The following is a 22785-nucleotide window of genomic DNA, read 5'->3' as shown; positions in this document are numbered from 1 at the left end:
CGAAACCCGAGTGCCCAGCGAATGATGCAAAATGTCATTTATGTGGAAAAAAAGGTCACTACCAGCGCGTCTGCAGGCAAAGCAAGACAGTGCAAAGTATTGAGGAGGAAGAGGAGCAAGGTTTCTTCCTAGGCTCAGTTTCCAGTGACAGCCAGGCGTGGAGAGCCATCATACAAGTGAAAGATGCAAAAAATCATTTTCAAACTGGATACTGAAGCAGATATGACTGTAGTAGCTGACTCGGACTTATCAAAAATTTTTGCTAATGAACACAGACCAGTTCTCCAGCAGCCAGAAAAACCTTTGTCAGGCCCTGGAAAAACACCACTGGACGTTGCTGGTTTTACAAAGCTACAGTTCAACTACGGAGCAAAACAGACAACAGAGAAGGTCTATGTTGTAAGAAACCTGAGCACTCCACTGCTAGGCCTGCCCGCCATTACAGTTCTTGGCCTGCTGGTGCGAGTTGACGCGGTTTCAATGAACACTCTGAAGACTACTTACCCTAAACTTTGCAATGGTCTAGGGAAAGTGCAGCGGGCCTATCACATTAAACTCAAACCGAACGCTGTGCCATACTCGCTCAAAACTCCGCAAAGGCTTCTTCTGCCTCTAATGGGAAGGGTAAAGGAGGAACTCCAACGAATGGAAGAGCTTGGTGTCATTACCCGAGTTGAGGAACCAACAGATTGGTGTGCCGGCATGGTTGTTGACATAGCTACGTTAATCCTCCCGTAAAACAATAAGACAAGGTACAACCTTTCCCATGTTCCTAGGATGTGGGGGTGAAGCCAGAACACCCTGGAAAGTACACACCGTTGTTACAGACTTCCTAGGATGAGACATTCTTTCAATATGCCACCAACTATATACTTCTAAACACAAATGATTACATGCAGTATTCTACCATATGCAAACTTATATCATTAAAGATTTAAAGATTATACTGACTACTAAGTACAATTTTCTATTGACAATATGTCAGCAAAGTCATTATTGTATTTTGGAGGTCGATAAACCATCGCACACAATACTGTGTGAGAGTAGCCCAGCTCAAACACAGACAAACATACACACACACACACACACACACACTGTGACATAATTGGTCTACAAATGCCGCCTCAGGAGGATACAGCCTACGTTTTGTGACACACCTAATGTTTTTGTTCAGCCTCCAAAATAAAGGTTCATATTTATTAATCATTCCACCGTTGTCACTTGGGTCCCCCCCTTTCTAGTATTGTTTTGACCACACTGAAGTCCAGGTTTTTTTCCCTGCCTCCTCTGATAAGAGCCAGGGAGCTGAGTAGCTTTAGAGGTCTATTGTTAACAGCCACACCTGTTGGAGGCAGCAACCTTCTCGATTGTTGCAATTGATAATCTGGGTTGATTTTAGGATAGGCATCATGGATCTGTTACTTTTAAAGGGCTGGAGTAACCTGTAAGAGCTAATCACACTAAAAAGGATTAATATTCAGATTTTTACTTTTACTGTTTCACAAAGACCTAAAAAGTGGCATATCCTAAATTTAGACTTCAATTGCAGGAAATTGTATTAAAGCAATGTTGCTTTAATGGACGTGGAGACAGACATAAAGAGACGCTGTACACACGATCACACTCCCCAAGCGTACTCTATGAACCGGGTCTAGGTACCCTTGCCCCTGGAGGGGGGAACTGCACCCAGACCCAGGTGGCGTTACCCTTTTCCCTGCGGTGGGGAGAGGCAGACCGCCCCGACTCCGCAGCAGCAGGGAGGCCCCACACCCCAGACCGCAGTCGGACGGCCAACTCCTCCTAGCCCCCCAATTCCAGCAGGCCGCAGAGAATGGGGGTGAGAGAAGACTCCAAACCTCCCTCCACCCGCTCATTGTAGTGTTGATGCATGTGTGTTCTAAGGTGCAATTAAAACCCAGGAGGGCATGGAGCTACCTGCCAGAGAGCAGCAGGTAAGCGCATAGTCCCTCCTACTAGCCCTCAATGTCTACGTGTATTTAAAATTGAGAGGTGGGCAACGATGCCAGGGGTGAGGTGTACACCCTGATGGTAACTTGGACTTCGTGTATCATGCCCACCCCCAAGATCCTATATGTATGTGTAATGAGGGTGTGAGTAATGTGAATGTCTAAGTTGTGGGATAAAATTGAGGCAGAGGCAGCCAGAAGGGGACAGAGGGGGGGGTAGCCTCCTCTGCACCCTGGTGACATACCCCTACTCAAAGGCCCTGCATGTGTGGGTGGTTGTGGTGGAGCGGGAAGAGGGAGGCAGCTGGAGATGGGGAGGGAAGGAAGGGAGGGGCAGGTGACCCCTCCCTGGGGCCAGCTCCCCCGCTGACCCCAGTAGGCACTCCCATACTCCGCGACCCGCCAGGGAAAGGGGGCCCCATCCAGACCGGGGCCCAGCGCAGCAGCGCCCCCCGGCCCCACAGAGCCCGGGACAGTCCACCCAACCCCACCACAGAGAAAACTGCACCCACCCCTCCATCCACTCATCTTCCAGACTACATGAGACAATAGACGCCCAGGCTGAGATCTTCCTCCACCTCTCCTGTATCTCCCCCTCCTGCAGAGAGTTCCTGAGGAGAGGAAAGCTCCTGCAAGGTGTGACAATCTCCCCCACCAGTTGAAGAGCCCCCGCAGGTGGCTCGACACACCGGCGGCACCCAGCGCCAGGGATGGGCCCCCATGCACCCACCCGCCCACAACCCCGGCAACACACAAACCAGGACCCAAGCCCCCGAGGCCCGGCCAGGGCCCCAGCCCAGAGACGGAGCGCCCCCAGAACCTCACGCCCATCCCGGACCCACCCAGGGGCAGACAGGCTACCAGGTCAGTAACCCACGTCCGTCAGTACAGACCCTCCCCTAGCCCCGCTGCACGCAGCCACGAGGAAACAGTCAGAAAAGAGCCCCCAACCGGACATGACCGCTACCCCGGGTTGAGCCCCCCAAGGAAGATGCCTCCGGGGAACCCCCCGACGCCCTAAGCCTGTCCCTACCCCCACACCAATCACAACATTGAAGGCGGGACCAAACTATGACCCCCCACCGCCACTAGGTGATGGAGCTGATCAAAGGAGCCCAGAGCAATTGATCTGATGTGGTGGCAGAGGCTGTATCAAGACTAATGTAATCTAATAGATAATTTCTATATTGGTTAGAATTAAGATTGTTTTTATTTTTCCAGTTCATCAGGACAGTTTTCTTGGCTATGCATAGGGCAGTGAAAACCATATGGGCTATATTCTTTTCTGAAGTGACATTATCTAAGCTGCCCAACAAACACACTAAGCGGGAAGTTGGAATGTTACATTTCAGACTCTTTGATAAGTCTTCACATATCTCGCGCCAAAACTTCTGCACTGGTGGACAGAACCAAAGAGCGTGAATGTAATTGTCTGGTGTATTGCCTTGACAGTGTGAGCAGTTGTTGGAAGATGTAAAGCCCATCTTGAACATCCGATGACCTGTATAGTGCACTCTATGTAGTATTTTGTATTGTATTAATTGCAGACTGGGATTTTTAATCAATTTAAAGGTTTTTAAGCATACCTGAGACCAGAAGTTTTGGTCTAAACTGACTGATAAATCCGTTTCCCACTTTGCAATAGGAAGGGATATTGATTCATCTAATTTAGAAAGTGTTCTGTATATTTTAGATAATAATTTGGGGGATTTAAGAGTAAGGAAGTGTGCCGCACTTGGTGGTGTTTGTAATTCAACTTGACTGAGGTTAAATTTCTTTTTTATTATGGATTTAATTTGTTGATATTCTAAAAATCTTTTCTTGTTGATCCCATATTGTGCAACTAGTCTGTCAAATGGAATAAATTCTGTTCCCTCTAATATATGTTCTAAGTATTTAATTCCTTTACAACTCCATTCTGGGAAATTAATCATATTATTGTTTTGTAATATGTCAGGGTTATTCCAGATAGGTGTACGTTTGCATGGGATTAATGAAGACTCCGTTATTTTTAGAAACTCCCACCATGCTGTCAGAGAGAAGCTGATGTTGATATTTTTAAAGCATTCATGTCTTTTGATGTTTGAGCTAATAAATGGTAGGTCTGAAATCTCTAGATCCTTGCATAGTGCCTGTTCAACATCTAGCCAGGGCTCATCTAGGAAGGTATGTTTTGACCATTCTGAGATGAACTGAAGCCTGTTGGCTAAGAAGTATTGGTGAAAATTAGGCAGATCTAATCCTCCTCTATCCTTGGTTCTTTGTAGCGTTTTTAAGCTGATACGCGGGGGTTTATCTTTCCAAAGGAATTTGGAAATATATGAATCCAGAGATCTGAACCAATCTTGTGATGGTTTGTTAGGGATCATCAAAAATAAGTAATTTATTTTTGGCAAGATCATCATTTTTACAGTGGCGACCCTTCCCATGAGTGATATGGGTAAAGATTTCCATCTAGTCAGATCGCCTTCTACTTTCTTTAGAAGTGGGATGTGGTTTAATTTAGTTAAGTCTGAAAGCTTAGGAGAAACATTAATACCTAAATATTTAATATTTCCGGATTGCAGTGGGCCAGAGGAACAATTATGGAAGGAGCAGTTAATGGGAAGAACTGTAGATTTTGGCCAGTTAATTGAATAATCTGAAACTCTTGAAAACCAGTTCATTAGAGTAATTACCTCAGAGAGGTTGGTTTGTGTGTTTTGCAGAAAAAGCAACACATCATCCGCATAGAGACTGATTTTATGTTCTATGTTCTTACATTTTATGCCCTTAATTGTTGTAGCCTGTCTAAATGCTGCTGCTAGAGGTTCGATAAAAATTGCAAAAAGTGAAGGGGAGAGTGGGCATCCCTGTCTGGTGCCCCTCAGGAGACAGAAGCTGGAGGATGTTTGGTCATTTGTTCTGATACGAGCTGTTGGGGAATTGTATAATATTCCTATCCAGTTTATAAAAGAGTTTCCAAAACCAAATTTGTGTAAAGTTGCGAATAAAAATTTCCAGTTAACTCTGTCAAATGCTTTTTCTGCATCTAGAGATAATATTATGGTTTCGATGTTTTTATTGTATGAGTAGTCTATTAAATTAAGTAATCTACGAGTGTTTGTTGAGGAGTGCCGACCTTTTATGAAACCAGTTTGGTCAGGATGAATTAAGAGGGGGGTTATTTTCTCTAATCTCTTTGAGAGAGCTTTGCAGATTATTTTAAGGTCTACATTTAAAAGAGAAATTGGACGATAGCTTGAGGGAAATAAAGGGTCTTTGCCTGGTTTTAGCAGGAGACTAATGTTGGCAGAATTCATATTTGGTGGTAGTCTGCCATTTTCCTCAATTTCCTGCAACATTCCGTGGAATACTGGTGCCAGAATTGTCCAGAATTCTTTGTAGAATTCTGCAGGGAAGCCGTCTGGACCTGGAGCCTTATTATTGGGCATACTTATCAGGGCTTCCTGGAGTTCACTTGGCGTCAGTGGCGAATCCAGTTCCATTGCTTGACTGTCTAGTAATTTTGGGAGAGTTACGTTGTCAAGAAACAGATCAATTTCATTTTTAGATGGGTGCAGAGTGAGTTCCTGAAGAACACCCTTATTCACAGTCTTCCTTACACACTGCTTCACCTTATCTCTTTTGATTAAGAATAAAGAATAAAGTTACTATTAGTAAAAGCACACAATCTATCTATGTCCCATGTCTCTCGACAGTCATGAAAAATGCAATCAAAATAATTTACTATACTTTTTAAAATCAGGTTATTTAACAGTAAAATGTGAAAGGGTTAAATAATTTTGCAACCAATCAGAAAGATTTCACTATTTCCCTTTTGTGCACTTATAAGGTATTTCCTATGCTCTTTTTCATTTTGTAGGTTAGCCTCCTGTCATGTACTCCCTGTTTTCTGGAGAATTTTGGATGTTTATTTTTTACCTCTGTGCATTGTGAAGGCAAATTTCTTTTCTCACGTATCAATCACATATTTAATCATATCACATTAGTTATAGTAATAACACTTTCTCACTTTACTATAGTAAGAGCACTCCTGTCACTAGTTTGCATGCATGTGGAATGTTAACACAGAGAGGCCATTGTAATGGGAGACATTGAACAGATAGTGAGACTCCTTCTGCTTATCAGGGATGTAAATCCTTAGGTGACGGCCAAGCAGAAATGAATCAAATAGACCAATACGGCAAAGCTGGGATGGCCCATTTGGTAAAGTAAATCCATTGGGAATCTTTTTTTGCCTTTAGACAATAATTCTGATGGCAAAAGAACCAAACGGGACAGGCAACAACAAAAAAAGTCTCAGATTTTGTGTTTTTATGACTTTATGGGTTATAAACAGTTAAAGCAACATGTTGATAAATTGTTTATTTGTCATTGTAAACCAAAAATCTCAAAATTCCCATGCAACCACCAAGTTTTAATCATCATCATACTATAATTTTCATGTGTGTGTGTGTGTGTGTCTCCAGATGTTCCCAAACTCCTCCTAGATTAAAACTGTATCTACACTCAACAAAAATATAAACGCAACACCTTTGTTACTGCTCCCATTCCCCATGGGATGGACGTAGAGACCTAAAATTCATTCCAGATACACAATATAACCATCCCTCCCAAACAGTGGTCACAAATCAGTCCAAATGTGTGGTAGTGGGCACATCTGCTATATTGAGATAATCCATCCCACCTCACAGGTGTGCCACATCAGGATGCTGATCTGACATCATGAGTAGTGCACAGGTGTACCTCAGACTGCCCACAACAAAAGGCCACCCTGGAATGTGCAGTTTTTTGCGCTATTGGGGGTCTGGGGACCCAGAACCGGTCAGTATCTGGTGTGACCACCATTTGCCTCATGCAGTGCAACACATCGTCACATGGAGTCTATCAGATTGTCAATTGTGGCCTGTGGAATGTTGGTCCACTCCACTTCAATGGCTGTGCGAGGTTGTTGGATATTCGTGGGAACTGGTACACGCTGTCGTATACGCCAGTCAAGCACATCCCGAACATGCTCAATGGGTGACATGTCCGGTGAGTATGCTGGCCATGCAAGAACTGGGACATTCTCAGCTGCCATCTGCCCTGAACAATGTGAACCATGATCCATCCGTGAAGCGCACACCTCTCCAACGTGCCAGACGCCATCGAATGTGAGCATTTGCCCACACGAGTCTGTTACGGCGACGAGCTGGAGTCAGGTCAAGACCCCGATGAGGACGACGGGCATGCAGTTGAGCGTCCCTGAGACGGTTTCTGACAGTTTGTGCAGAAATTGTTTGGTTGTGCAAACCAATTGTTCCAGCAGCTGTCTGGGTGGCTGGTCTCAGACGATCTTGGAGGTGAACCTGCTGGATGTGGAGGTCCTGGGCTGGTGTGGTTACACGAGGTCTGCGGTTGTGAGGCCGGTTGGATGTGCTGCCATATTCTCTGAAACGCCTGTGGAGACGGCTTATGGTTGAGAAATGAACATTCAATGCACGGGCGACAGATCTGGTTGACATTCCTGCTGTCAGCATGCCAATTGCACGCTCCCTCATTGCTTGTGGCATCTGTGGCATTTTGCTGTGAGACAAAACTGCACATTCCAGGGTGGCCTTTTGTTGTGGGCAGTCTGAGGTACACCTGTGCACTACTCATGATGTCAGATCAGCATCCTGATGTGGCACACCTGTGAGGTGGGATGGATTATCTCAATATAGCAGATGTGCCCACTACCACACATTTGGACTGATTTGTGACCACTGTTTGGGAGGGATGGTTATATTGTGTATCTGGAATGAATTTTAGGTCTCTACGTCCATCCCATGGGGAATGGGAGCAGTAACAAAGGTGTTGCGTTTATATTTTTGTTGAGTGTATAATTTGATTTTAAAATCTATTTACTTTCATACTTCCAAAACCTGTTTTCTACATTGGAATTCAAAAATGGTGACTGAAATTGTTGGAATGTGTTTTGCATTAATAGTTCAATTGAATTAAATTGCCCATAGGTGTGAGTGCGAATGTGTCACGATCCTGGGTCTTTTGACCCAGCATTTTGAGTTTTAGTTTATTTTGATGTTTATGGTTTATGTTTAAGTTCATTGGGTTTCCTAAGTTAATTTGTTTATTAGTTTCCTCTTGTGTTTTCAACCCCTGTGTTAAGTCTTCCTTGTCCATTTCATGTTTCCTGTTTTATTTTGAAAGAGGTCCTGTGTTTATTGTGTTTAGCTTTACGTTTCCCTTGTGACGTTGTTGTATTCATTTGTTTCAGCTTTTCCCCATGTGTTGCCACTTCTCCTGATCATCTCATGTGTGTATTTCCTGTGTTCAGTTTCGCGTCCTCCCTGATAGCTGTGTGATTCTCCCTGTGTTTTTAATCTATGATTTATTATTAGTTTTCCCACTTTGGTTTTGCACCGTTTTGCCTTGTTTTTAGCAAATAAAGCTGCATTTTTGAGTTCACATTCCGTCTTGGTGACTTTTACATTTGGGTCCTCTCCTGCCTACACACAGCCGTTTTGTGACAGAATGGTTGTTTGTCTCTACGTGTTAGCCCTACGACAGACTGGTGACCTGTCCAGGTTGCACCCTGCCTCTTGCCCTAAGAAGGCTGGAATAGGCTCCAAACCTCACAAGGATAAGCAAAAGAGAATAGATTGAATGTCTAAATAAGTAAAACAATCAAAAATAAAATTGTAAGTGAATTTACTGATGCATACTTTATTGCACAATTCATTATTAAAGCACAAAATGATTTATTTGGTGCATGTGAAAATTCTGGTCCTCTATAATGAATGATGATTAAGCTGTTTAGGCTTATGTTTTGTAGGTATTTTAAGGGTTACAAATATCAGAAAAGGTATGTATAACAATCACTATAAATAGCTGACTATAATATGAGCCACACCATATACAGGGTGGGACCATTTCCATGGTTAGTAAATACATTTGTTGCCTTTAAAATTCTCACTTTGATTTTGATCAAGGCCATGCAACAACTGCCTATATGGCAATCTTCATGCATGCGCAATCAACCATGTAAGCAGATCCCAAAAGGTTGATTCAGTTCATCTGGACGCAGCAGGTCAGCTGAGACTGAAGAAGTCACTTGTATGAGTGACGAATTTTTTCTCCCACTGAAAATGCCACATCCAGATCTTTCAATGTTCATGATAAATAAATACACAAAATTATCATTAATCATATTGGATCAATCAGTACATACTCGATAAGATCTCTTATAACAGTGTATAGTAATTACAATTGATTAACATTTTCTGAATATTTAAAATAAGTAAAATCAATTAAATTACTGTTGGAAAGACCATGATAATAGTACATCTGCTAATTAACAATGAGTAAACTAAGTCTCCTCAGGCTGGTTGTGCTCAGAAATTCCATAAACAAAGACTAAAACTGTCAAAATTTATGACAAACCGCAGGAGGACAGCTGCAGTTTAACAGCTTCAATTCACTGACAGGAAACAACATTAGAAACATCATCATCCTCAACTCATCTGCTGCACAGACACTGACACCTTCAACGGACACACCTTCACTTCATTCCTTGTATTAATGTATGGAAACATCTTCTCAGTGAAAGTGTGTGTGAAGGTGTGTATGTGTGTGTTAGTATCAGGATCAGAGAACGACAGCTTTCCTCTGTTCCAGTCCAGATTCACTCTGATCCTCTGGAGCTTCTTCTGGACTGAGAGAGCAGTTTCTGGACCTGATAGAGAGCGTGCTGAATATTTTCCATTATAAAATCCTATTCTCCATGAACCAGACCGTATGGGACCCTTCCTGTGGTCAGACTCTGCTAACACACCGAGTCCCCACCGTTTACTGTCTCCAACATCAACATCCCAGCTGTGAGTCCCTGAGTTAAAGCCCTCAGAGCCCAGGACAGAGCAGTAGTAATCAAACCGGTCTGGATTATCAGGAAGCTGCTGCCTCTCTCCTCCTAGTCTCACACTGGTCAGATCTTCAGACAGGATGAGCTCTGGACTTGCAGTATTTGGGTCCAGAATGAGAGGAGTGTAGGCGACCATGTCCTTCTTATTATTCCAGATGTTGAAGGTCAGGTTGCCCAGGTGTTTGGCCTGGTCTATCAGAGCTCCTGAGGGCAGCTGTGGATCATCCAGCAGGGGGCAGCGCTGGACTCTTTCCACTGCAGCCTTGTAGTTGTGCAGGAATGAGACGTCTTCAGCTCTCAGCTCCTCCTCTGTGGCTCTGACTGTGTCTGAAAGAGCTGCTATCTCTCTGCTCAGAGCCTCCATCTTCTCCTTCATCATCCCACTCTTCTGCTCCTCTTCCTCCTTCAGTGCAGCCAGCCTGGCCTCCTCTTCCTCTGCTAGAAACTGGTGAAGCTTCTTAAACTGCTCCTTAATCTGCCTCTCTGTGTGTCGGGCCTGGACCTTAATGTGTTCTGCTGTTTGATCAAACTTCACTTGAACTTCTTCACAAACCTTTAACTTCTTCTTTAAGGGCTCCAGAGTTTCCTGAAGTTCCTTCTTGTGTTGTTGTGCAGCTTCATCGATGGGTCTGAATCTGTGATTGGTGTGTTTTTCTGAGTCTCTGCAGACGAGACACACTGGCTGCTGATGGTCCAGACAGAAGAGTTTGAGTTTCTCAGAGTGCAGACTGCAGAGAGCCTCTGAAGCTCTCTGATCTCTCTCCTGTAAGAACGACTCACACAGGTTCTTTAAAGCCCAGTTTAAAGGTGGTGCATCCATTGAAGATCTTCTCTTACAAACTGGACACTGGTGTGTTGGTCTCTTTCTCCACCATCTCTTCAGACAGTCTTTACAGAAGCTGTGGCTACATGACAGAATAACAGGATCTCTGAAGACCTCCTGACAGACCGGACAGCAGAGATCCTCCTCTGATCTGGAAGCCATTGAGTCTGTGAGTGAAGCTGAAAACAGCAGACAGGAAGTACAGTCAGTCCTGGCTCCCCTCCGACCTCTACTACCTTCACTGAAGCATTATCTCAGTTCTCAAGTGTGCGAGTCTGTATTCACATTCTCGCTTAGTCTGGACCTTGTAAGTCCACACGGGAGTCCAGACTTGGCGAGAATGCGAGTACGGAGTCGCGATTTGTACAATTGGAACACCAGCGTACTTGATGATGTCACAGCTCCGGAGTTTTTACTGCCATCCTCTTAATCTAACTGCGATTAATATGGTATGAAGCTTAACTTTAATCTCAGCCAAACTGATTTACTCAGGAACAAATAAAAGACTGAAATAAACCAAACAGATTTAGAAGATATTTAGGAGACTTACATATCATGTTTAACCTGAGCCTCAACCTCCCGGTCTGCTCCTCTCCGAAAACGTCAGAGTACTCTTGCAAATATATGATATCTTGATAAATCGAGCAGATATTTGAAGCTTACACAGCTACAGTCTCACCTGAAAATATCTTCAAAGTTTATTTTGTGACCCAGAAAGAGTCTATTTAAAAGTCTTTAGCCACGCTCCTCTGCCATTGCCCATTTCAGTTTTGGACAAAATACATTCTGGGATATTTAGCTGTACCAAGTGCACACAAATCACCACCAACGCATGCTCGATAAAACGAGCAGAACGAGAACGCATCTGGGAATTTTTCGCGTTCTCGGCTTGACGCGTACTTTAAATTGCAACAGAATGGCACGCCATTTCAGCCAAATATCGCGAGTTTTGTAACACGTCTGGTTATGAAATGGTGTAAAAAAAAGAATGCCGTTTAATAATTCAGGACGCTGTAAAAAACAACAACAAAAAAAACAAAAATAAAACGGCCTTATGCCGTATTTTATGCCAGAGAGTGGCGCCTTGAACACCCCTTCTGAGCAGCTGAAGAGAACGCAGTTTTTACCTGTCTTTGAAAGCCGCTTTTTACGTCACTCAGCAGAAAACAGTGTTCAAAGATGAAAGATAAAAATGGCATTTTTTCCAGTGTTCAGCGTCAATCAAAGAAGCGCAGACCACAATAATTCATCACAGATTGTTGCTGTTAAGTGACTGTTTATTCGGTACCAATGCGTGTCACAGTTTTTACTTGTATTATAATCCCACTGTGCATTTTGATGTGTTTAAAGCACGATCAAACAAGCAAACGACAGAATGCTTTTTCTGAAACAAGTGGAGGCCTTAACGGTGTCTTTTACAGCAGCTCCGCTCATTTCTGATCTTCTTTCTTATTTTCCCCTTCACTTCTCTTAACCTTTAACTTAAGTCTTAGTACATGATGGCAGAATCTAATTGCTGTGGTTTCATGTTAGTTCTGGTCATTCAAGTGGAGTGTCGTCGCCCAAGAAGGAGACGTTACAGACCATCTCCTCCTTCTGTAATCATTGGAAATGTGAGATCGCTCCTGTTGAGGATAATAGATTGCTTAATATACATAAGAGTTACAGGGGCTATAGTTTGTGATTGCTTGCCATATTATAATATGGCGGTTGCTAGGGGATAAGAAAACATATAGAATAATAGCTTTGGAATGTAAACAAAGAACTAGGGTGCAGGACAGGTAGCAACAGTTACTTAGGGTGAGGGATAGACAAATGGCAAACGGATATTACCTTAAAAGGAGATGGGGGTTAGTGGGTCACTGCGCATGTGTTTTTCCATTGTGGGGGTGTTTACTGTACAGGGAGGAGACCAGGACTGTTGTGTGTGGAATTCTTTAGATCAGCCATTAGAATAAGACTGGGCTCATCTCCAGATGCATCGCTGGACTCCACACTGCCGACCTTCACCCAGTATGTGACCTGCCCCGCCATAGGCATTAAAACATGATACTTACTGTACGCCAATGCAAAAGAGGCATACAGTCCATCACCTCTCCCTCCCCTGGGAAGATCTGGTCACAACTGGTGCACCTTGTCCCTGTGTACGAGACCGTCATACGCAGGGAGCCACCAATCACCCACACAGTGCAGAGATGGTCGAAGGAGAGCATGATCAAGCAATAAATGACAGAAACTTTTATCAAACCACTGTTTTGCTTAGTTTAAAGTAATACCACTGGATAATAACCTTCGATTTTAAAAAATATTAACAGCATCTCAGGAATATTTTTGCCCTTTCAACATGCATTAAAAAAACGGATATGCAGTTTTAAAACAGACCTGTATGCACGTTTTCTGAACTGTGGTGTAAATAAGTAATCTCAAGAAGAAGAAAAATTGTTTTCCATGTAAACTGGAAATGTCCTTCTCAATGTCATCTGAGTACTCTGGAAGTCTTACACGAATTTTAAACTTAACACCAGAGAGTGGGACATCACACGTACTTCTCTAAAAGAGTGACTCAGGTGTGTAGCTCCAAAGGATACAGGAAATGCACTGATTTCCATGACAGAATCATGTTTGTTTAATGCAGTTTCCTCTGAGCGCTTGAAGATCACTGACATCATGACCCTTAGCCTCATTTTTTCTCCAGAGTCACTGAATCTTTTGATAAAATATATTTTGATGCTTCCAGAGGATGAAATATTTCAAGTCTTCACAACTTTACAGTGAGGAAAATTATTCTGAAATTGTTGCACAATTTGTTAATGGAGTTTTTTGCAGATTGATCAACCTCCCCCCGTATTTCTTTCAGATCATCTCTGCTTCTCTAAGATGTTCTTTTAATATTCAATCATGTTACTGACCTGTTGCCAAGTAACCTAATTACTTTTAAAATGTCCCTCCAGCCTTTCCTTTTTAGAACCACTTATTTTTCTAGCCTTGCCCCATACCAACTGTTTTGAAACATCATATTGAAAAGGAGTTATTTTAACGACATAGTCTAGGTTTAAACATTTGACATGTTTTCCATGTTCCACTGTGAATAAATTACGGCTTTGAGATTTGCAAATCACTGCTTCCTTTTTTTAAATTTATATTTTTACACAGGAGTCCTGTCAGACAGATGTATCTGCCTGGGAAAAAAAAGTAATCTGCTCTCTAATGTTAACACTTTTTTTGACCTGTGCACTGCCACAACACCGAACACTAAACCCCTCTATGTCCACTACACTACACTGAAACCTACTATACAGTTTTTTCTTCATTTAATAATTTGCTGTAAATGCTTTATAGCTGTGTTTATCAATATCCACTGCTGTAACGTTTAGATAAATTAAGTTTACTTTATGTCAGATATATATATAGATATCTATATAATGTCCTCCATTTCTATGTGCAATATTTTAAATTAAGTATTCAGCTCATTCACCTAAATGACTCATAAACCAAAACAGGGCAGATTTAATAATAACATCGGAGGTATTTGTTCTTTATTTTTATTATTTAAAGGTTAGGAGAAGTAAAGAGGAAAATAAGAAAGAAGATCAGAAATGAGCGGAGCTGCTGTAACAGACACCGTTAAGGCCTCCACTTGTTTCAGAAAAAGCATTCTGTCGTTTGCTTGTTTGAGTGGGATTATAATACAAGTACAAACTGTGACACGCATTGGTACCGAATAGGCAGTGGTCTGCACTTCTTTGATTGAGTGAAAGGAGTTGAAAGTAATTGGATGAGAGAACCATGGGGAAGGCCGTGTATGATTTCAAGAAAAGGGCGTTTTAAACACCGTCACAGCTGACACGGAACACCAGAAAAAAAAAAAAAAAAAAAAAAAAAAAAAAACACCGTTTTGCTCTTTGAACGCAGTTTTCTGCTGTGCGACGTAAAAAGCGGCGTTCAAAGACCGGTAAAAACTTTTTGCTCAAACTCACATTCAGTGTGTGGAGCGTCAGCAGCTTGAAGCAGCAGTGTTGGAGTTTTCCACGTTTCTCTCCTGTAGCTGGACTCACTCAGAGGAAGCTGCTAGTTTGGTCTGAGCTCAGTCTGATCGTCTGTGCGTCTCTCTGCACTGAGGAAGAGGAACAGCCTGTTTCCTGGTTTGTCGCTTTTGAATCACGTGAGGGGCGGAGCTTAATTCAACTGCCTTTTAGGTTTTGTTTCACCCAAAAACGAGAGTGTGTTTCATTGCAGAGTTCAGTCGTTTACCTGCCAGCAGCTGTGAAACAGCATGTTCAGGTAATAAATTGTGACTCAGTGGTGCAGCTGTTTGGTAGCTTTTCTTTTAGACTTTGTTCTGGTTATTTGTGGAATAAAATGATTAAATAAAGCTATTTTTTATGATTTTTATATACACATTGCTATGTGTTCATTAAAGAGTTGGCACTACATTAAAGCATGGTCAAAAGCTTCAGTGAGTGCTATTACTGAATTGAATTATCGTGATTAACATTTAGAAGTGCAGAGGGTTTTGCAAAACATGCTTACACATTATAAATGGTAAATAGCCTGTATTTTTAAAGCGCTTTACACATTCAGTCCTCCACCCATTCACACACTGGTGATGGCAAGCTATTGCCATCATAACTGGTTAAAGTCAGGGGGATATTTTCTGGGCCAAGGGAGTCTGAACATAATGTCCTGAACTTAGATAATAAATAGAACCAGTTAGTTAGTTTGGTTATCTGTTGAAGCTGGGTCTGTTTGTTGGTGTGAAGCCAAACGTACTTAAATAGTGGGAGTGACCCCCCACAGAGGGACAAAAGGACCCCCTGATGATCCTCTAATCGCCTGAGCCAAGGTGTGAAAATGGGTGTGGGCCCCAATCAGCCAGTTTCGGGTGAGTTCATTGTGAAACCTGGCCCCACCTTATCATGCGAATATCATGCGAAGTTTTCCCTGGTCATTAAACGCCACTTTGTACATCTCGCCGCGCTGTTTATGAGCACCATAAAAAACAGCTTATCCTGTCTCCCTCGTACTATCAAGATTTAACGTGTTTATCATCATGTGTACCAAGAAAATAAAGCATTTCTCTGTACAATGAAATTCTTTCTCTGCTGTCCACACACAGATGTCAGGTAATATGTACAATAGATACAATAAAATAGTACTACAATTTTAAAGTTTGAATGTATTTAATAAAGTAGATCTGTTGTCTCTTTTGGAACTACTTCCATGTCTATAAAAAGACTGTTTTGTATTAGCATTAAATCTTGTGAACTCACTGCATTCCTGCGGCTCATTTCCTATTTAAACAGCGTCTCCCACAGGTCACATTTACATTAACAGTATTTCTCATGTGCTTCTTTCTTCTTCTTATAGTGTGGACGCGGAGCGTTTTCAGACAAAAAGGCTGTTTTCAAATCTATCTGGGCTAGTGTGGACATAGCCTTAGTGACCAGCCAAAAATTATACTTTTTACAGCGCTCATTAAACAGAAACACTAGTCAAAGTTATATTGCCCTACAAAGGAAGTTCATTACATTACATTAAGTCCTTATCTCTCTTTCAGTCTTACCCAGTAGATATTGGAGGGTTCTGGAGCTGATGTGGGTGAGGGGGCTTGTCCAGCCTGACTGCCTTGACAACCAGGTGTCTTCCCTGCGTCCCCTGATATAAAGAAACCCGAGAAGCCTTGCAGGTCAAATCTTATCATTCCCACCTATTATGGCAGCTCCCCTCTAAATTGTGGCAGTTGTTGATATGGGATGGTTAGAGCTAAAGACTAGAGCAACGTATTAGAGCTATTTGGACTAACATAGATTTATACTCAGATTTATACTTTTATTGTTTTACATGGGTTTAAAAGGGAATGTCCATAGTTTAGACTGTAATTGCAGAAGATTTTATTAAAACAAATTGGCAGGAGCCAAGCAAAATAAAATAAATAAAAGCAATAATAAATAATAATCAAATCACCTCAAAACTACCGATTGAATTAACCCACTCTGAGATAATTCTATGTTCTTATCTTTGGGGGTTGAGAAGTTGGTGGTGGTGAGAAGATGTGTTCCATCCCAGTGCTCTGTGTTCATGGAAGTAATCAGGAAAGCAGGATCCCACTTCTCTCAGAGTTATAATCAGCAGTGAAAACCTTGGAAGTCTTGGAAATCTTTAATCCACCTGGAAAATAATGGAGGTCAAAATCCTTCTCAAAATAACAGCACATTGCAAGCAAGTGCTGTACAGAAAATAAGATAAACATAAAACTAAACAGCAAATAAATAAATAAAATAAAATGCATAAATTAATATTAAAAAACAGCCCTATATAAAAAATAAAAATAAAAATAAATAAATAAATAAATAAATAAAACATACAATCAACTAAAAAAAAAAAAAAAAGAACTGAAATAAAAATAAACTAAAAACCAACATCTCACAGGGTGTCAAAGGCCAGGGTGCAGAAATGAGTTTTCAGAAGTGATTTAAAAACAGGCAGAGAAGAGGTCTGTCTAATCTCTAAAGGCAGATCGTTCCACAGTTTTGGAGCTGCTACAGCAAAAGCATGATCTCCTCTAACTTTACGCTCAGTCCTGGGCACACTTAGGAACAGCTGACCAGCTGACCCAAGGAAGCGGGTGGGCAGGTGTATAAGGCCGTAGACGCTCAGAAAGATAATGAGTAATGTATGAAGCCCTGACCTCTATATAAAGTGCATTACAATAATCCAGCCAAGTGCTAACAAAGGTGTGAATAACTGTCTCAAAGTGCTGCTGTGAACCAATTGGCTTTATTTTAGCCAGCTGCCTCAGCTGAAAGAAGCTTGATTTTATGACTACCTTAATCTGACTGTCAAGCTTCACTTCTGAGTCCACTTTGACCCCAGGTTTGTGACAGTTGGCTTATTATATTGGGCCAAGGTATCTAAATACACATGGGGTCTAAGTGGTAAAAAACCTAAAACCTTTTAAAAGGGCTGATTCAGTGCTGATTTTAAGGATTTAAAACCAGATTGGAAAACCTCTAAAACATTTTCCTTTCCAGAAAGGTCAGTAAATATAGCTGTGAACTATGTTTTCAAGAACAATACCTACGAAACCTTAAAGCGAGACCCCACAAGCAGCTACAAAAAGAAAGTTATAGCTTGCCTTCAGGACCTTGAAAATGACAAAATCATTGACCGCCTTACATATCATCGCCTTTATCCAGGGGATGCCATACCCTGCATTTACGGATTTCCTAAAATCCACAAGGAAGATGTCCCACTCAGACCCATAGTCAGTAGCATAAACTCAGCCACTTATAACACTGCAAAACACCTTGCTACCATCCTTGCACCTCTTGTGCGGAACACCCCACACCACATCAAAAACTCCACTGACTTCACCGAAAAGGTCCAGAAACTTACCCTGGATCCAGATGAAACCATGGTGTCCTTTGATGTATTCTCCCTCTTCACTTGCATACCCACCACGGAAGCCGTGGAGACTGTCAGAAAACGACTACAAGAAGACAGCTCCTTGGAAGACAGGACCAACTTCACACCCGATCAGATTTGCACACTGTTAGACCTCTGCCTCACCACTACATATTTCAAATACAATGAAGGCTTCTACAGACAAAAACATGGCTGTGCCATGGGCTCCCCCGTGTCACCTATTGTAGCCAACCTTTACATGGAGGAAGTGGAAAGAAAGGCTCTTGGCTCTTTCAAAGGAAGAGTACCCAGCCACTGGTACAGATATGTAGACGACACCTGGGTCGAAATCGAGACACAAGAAGTGGAATCCTTCACTGCGCACATTAACGCTGTGGATAAAAACATCAAGTTCACCAGGGAAGACACAAAGGACAACTGTTTGCCTTTCCTGGACTGCGCTGTGCACATTGAAGAGAACGGCAACCTCAACATCGAAGTTTACCGGAAGCCCACACACACTGACCAGTACCTCCTCATTGACTCCCATCACCCTCTGTAACACAAACTTGGAGTAATTAGGACCCTACACCACCGGGCAGAACATGTTCCCTCTAAGCCTGAAGGAAAAAAGGAGGAACACACACACACACACACACACACACACACACACACACACACACACACACACACACACACGTAAAGGAAGCACTCAAAACATGTGGTTATCCTAATTGGGTGTTCATAAAGTCAGCAAAGAGGCACAGAAAAGAAGATCTGACACCAGCGAGGGAGGATAAGAAGGACAGACGCAACAACATTGTCATCCCCTATGTAGCCGGTGTATCAGAGAAACTCAGGAGAGTTTTCTCCAAGCATGACATCCCGGTGCATTTCAGACCCAGCAACACGCTCAGACAAAAACTGGTTCACCCGAAAGACAAAACTCCTAAACACAAACTTAACAATGTGGTGTATGCTGTACAGTGCAGCGAGGAATGCCCAGACCTCTACATCGGAGAGACCAAACAGCCACTTCACAAGCGCATGGCACAACACAGAAGAGCCACCTACACGGGACAAGACTCAGCAGTCCATCTGCATCTTAAGGACAAAGGTCACTCTTTCGAGGATGCCAATGTTCACATTTTGGACAGAGGACAGATGGTTTGAAAGAGCAGTGAAAGAAGCCATCTATGTCCACTGTGAGTGACCATCTTTGAACAGAGGCGGTGGTTTACGACACCAACTGTCTGCCATCTATAATCCAGTTTTGAGTTCCCTTCCCAGACGCCTTAATGCCCACTCACATCCTGGGCCATCTGACCTCAGGAATTTGCATGATAAGGTGGGGCCAGGTTTCACAATGAGCTCACCCGAAACCCTGGCTGATTGGAGCCCACACCCATTTTCACACCTTGGCTCAGGCGATTAGAGGATCATCGGGGGTCCTTTTGTCCCTCTGTGGGGGGTTACTCCCACGGTTTATATCTGGGACTCTCCACCATTTGACCTTAGAACTGAAGAAGCTTCTCGGATGAGAGGTGAAACGTCTTCAAGCAACTTAAAGAAGTCCAGACGCTTTTCTTTGCAAGCTCCTTTGACTACGATGACTGAGAACCTTCACAGACATCTTTTCAAGAAGTTTTGAAGGAAAATGTACTTTGGAGGAAGGGATTTATTTTGCAAGAAATGTGGGATCAAGAGCAGGTTTTTAATCAGAGGTTTGAGTACAGCATGTTTAAAATCTTTATGGACTACACCTGACAAAAACATGTCGTTTACCATCTCAAAAAACCAAAGGTCCAAATGTAGGTAACACCTATTTTAAGAGTCGTAGAAGGAAAACATAATTTGAAGTTCCCGCAGGCTTAAAACAACCAGAAATCTCCTATAAAGAGGTCAGAGTCACTGGCTTAAACCTATCAAAGACAACAGAGCAAGGAATAGAGACTAAGAGGTCATGAGCAGAATTAGAGATTTTAGCCCTGGTGGAGGAAACCTTCTTAATAAAAAAGTAAAAAAAAAAAAAAAAATGTTCACAGGCTGGAATGGAGGGCTCGATGCAGTCAGTATGCCGTGCACTAAGAAAAGAGTTTATAGTCTTAAATAAAATGCGGGTTGTGACAGTTTGACAGAATAATGTCATCTGGAATGACACTTGTAGGTTGTCCTTTTTTCACTTGCGCTCAACTCAATGGCATTCACGTCTGACGGCTCAAGTCATGTCAGTCAGGGCTCAAATTTCGTTTTATGCTACCTAATATCCAAAGAAGTGGAACAAGTGGAATAAAACATTTCCTCAGTCTGGCTGCATAAAAACTTCAGGATTTTACACTTCTGGTTAAAAACTGTTCCAAAACTGCTCAACCCCACATAGCAAAATTGGTATGGCCCTGATCTGGCCCACACAATGTGCTTACACATGGCCTCATACAACAAAGAATGACAAACCTTTGGTGGCCCAGATCTGGTTTGCCAGAGGTGGCCCACACATGGGCCAGCACAGGGCCAGTTGCAGACACACTGCTGGCCCTGTGCTGGGCCAGATCAGTTTCAGCTCTGGCCCCAGATGTCAGCCTTATGTGTACCTTAATCAAGCCATGTAATAACAACATGTACCAGAACATAATAGTGCAAAAGTAACATGACAAAACTCTGTTCAGACGGTGAATGTACTAATTCTTATATAATACTTTGCTACTCTCGCAGATTACTCAAAGTGTTCAATACAACATGCCACACTTTCTCTAAACTGAGTGCTTCCCAACTTCATTCATACACATTCACACTCTTGACATACGGACTGGTGGAGCCAGGGACCGAGCCACTAACCTTCCGATCAATAGGGGACCTGCTCTACCGCTGAGCTACAGCCACCTGTGGTAAACATGAGTAAAGCCTCACTAGGTTTTGGATAAAGTGTACACTCATAAACCTGTCAAACCTGCATTTGAAACATTGGTTACCATAGCAGTATAGTATTGCAACATGGCATTTGGGTCTTCTAACTAAAATAGGAAAATAGAAACATAAACAGTGCCATCATTGCCAGGCCTGGCCAAATCTGGATGACATACCACTTATCATACCAGCAGTCAACCAGCAGTGCCGACTTGACACCAGATCCAGGCCAGACCTGTCTGCTATGTGGGGCAGTAAATGAGTTTTAAAAAAAAAAAAAAAAAAAAAAAAAAAAAAAAACCCGACAGTGTCACGGCGAGTGAAAAGAGCCGTGTAGAAAAGGAAAAGGAGGACCCAAACGCAGGCAGTCGTGAAGGTGTAAAGGTGATTTATTGAACACAAAAAGTGAGGCAAACGGCAAAACGGAGAACTAAACTATACTGGGACAACTAAACTACTGAGCACGAACACGAACCTGAACATAAAGGAAGGAAGATGATGGTACATGATGATGACAGCAGGGAACACACGGATGAAACATGGTGGATACGCAGACGGACCAGCAACTACAATGACAGAGGACACGACTTAAATACACACAGAAAAACACAGGGGAATTACACACAGGTGGTGGACACAGCTGGGAATAATCAACAAGACGAGACAGAACTGAACACACTCACATGAGACGCAGACCTTCACAATAAAACAGGAACAAGAACAAGAAACCATCACACTAAGACGCAGACTTGACATAGAGAGACAGACAGAAAATGACACATGAAACTAAACCCACACAAAACATGAGGGCACAAATCTTAAACCCAAATAAACAGAAACATGGAACTCTAACAATAATAATAATCATCGCACCCAAAACCACAACAATCATTCAAAAAATAAACTAACAATCAAAACTCAAAATACTGGTTCGAAACTGACCCAGAACCATGACAGACAGTGCTGAGCAGCAGCACAAGGTTTAACTAAGGTACAGGCAAGAGAAACCTCAAACATCACAGGACTATGGTCAGAAAACAGCATCACAAATCTCAACGTTAAACAGAAAAAACATGAGATAAAAAAGATCAAGTGTGTCCACGTTCATGTGTGGGACTGGGCACACATTGCACCAGATGAAAAGAATCAATATGGTTTAAAAAGCCCTTTGCCATGGGCATATCAGGACAACACGATGAATATTACGATCCCCAACAATAAATTTTGTCATATTTTGACCTGTATTCTGCCAAGAAGTCAGCGAAGTTATTCACAAAGTCCTTGTTGTATTTTGGAGGCCGTTAAGCCACCTCACGCAACACTGAGTGAGAGCAGCCCAGCTCAGAGATCAGTCTGTAGTGTCCAGTTTCTGCTTACAGGATCCTGTACATTGGACAAAAAGAACAGCAGATAAAATCTTTAATAAATGGTTGGATCAAATAAACTTGGACAGATCCCATACATGATTACCTCAATACCTTTCGATAAATTACATAATTTAACATCTATGGAACAGGATGCTTTGAAAAATCTTATACAAGAAAAGCACATTGTTATAAAAAAATGCAGATAAGGTTGGTCAAATCTGTAATCTGGATAAAAAGGATTATTTACAGGAAGTCTACTGACAATTACAAGACATAAAATATTAAAATGTTTACAAGCTCCATTAAAACCAGAGACTCAGAATCTTGTCAAAAGTATTGTGAGGGAGCTAAGAAAAGAGGGTTATATTTCAGGAAAAATATATGTCTGCTCCAATTTTTCCTCGTCCTCGCTTATTT

General features: G+C 42.3%; 1 protein-coding gene across 1 annotated transcript; it reads right to left on the bottom strand.

The window, feature by feature from the left end:
- Positions 1 to 8655: 8655 nt before the first annotated feature.
- Positions 8656 to 10906, bottom strand: LOC146712810 (nuclear factor 7, ovary-like). Its single transcript, XM_085444017.1, has one exon. The coding sequence runs from the start codon at positions 10853 to 10855 to the stop codon at positions 9464 to 9466; it is 1392 nt and encodes a 463-aa protein (XP_085300143.1). The 5' UTR covers positions 10856 to 10906; the 3' UTR covers positions 8656 to 9463.
- Positions 10907 to 22785: the final 11879 nt, after the last annotated feature.

The sequence above is a fragment of the Copadichromis virginalis genome, linkage group LG3 (genome assembly GCF_057382275.1).
Source record: "Copadichromis virginalis isolate Kocher_CV1m ecotype Utaka linkage group LG3, C_Virginalis_male_GT1.1, whole genome shotgun sequence".
NCBI lineage: Eukaryota > Metazoa > Chordata > Actinopteri > Cichliformes > Cichlidae > Copadichromis > Copadichromis virginalis.
Note: the sequence above shows the minus strand (reverse complement) of the source record. Positions and strands in the feature narration are given on the sequence as shown.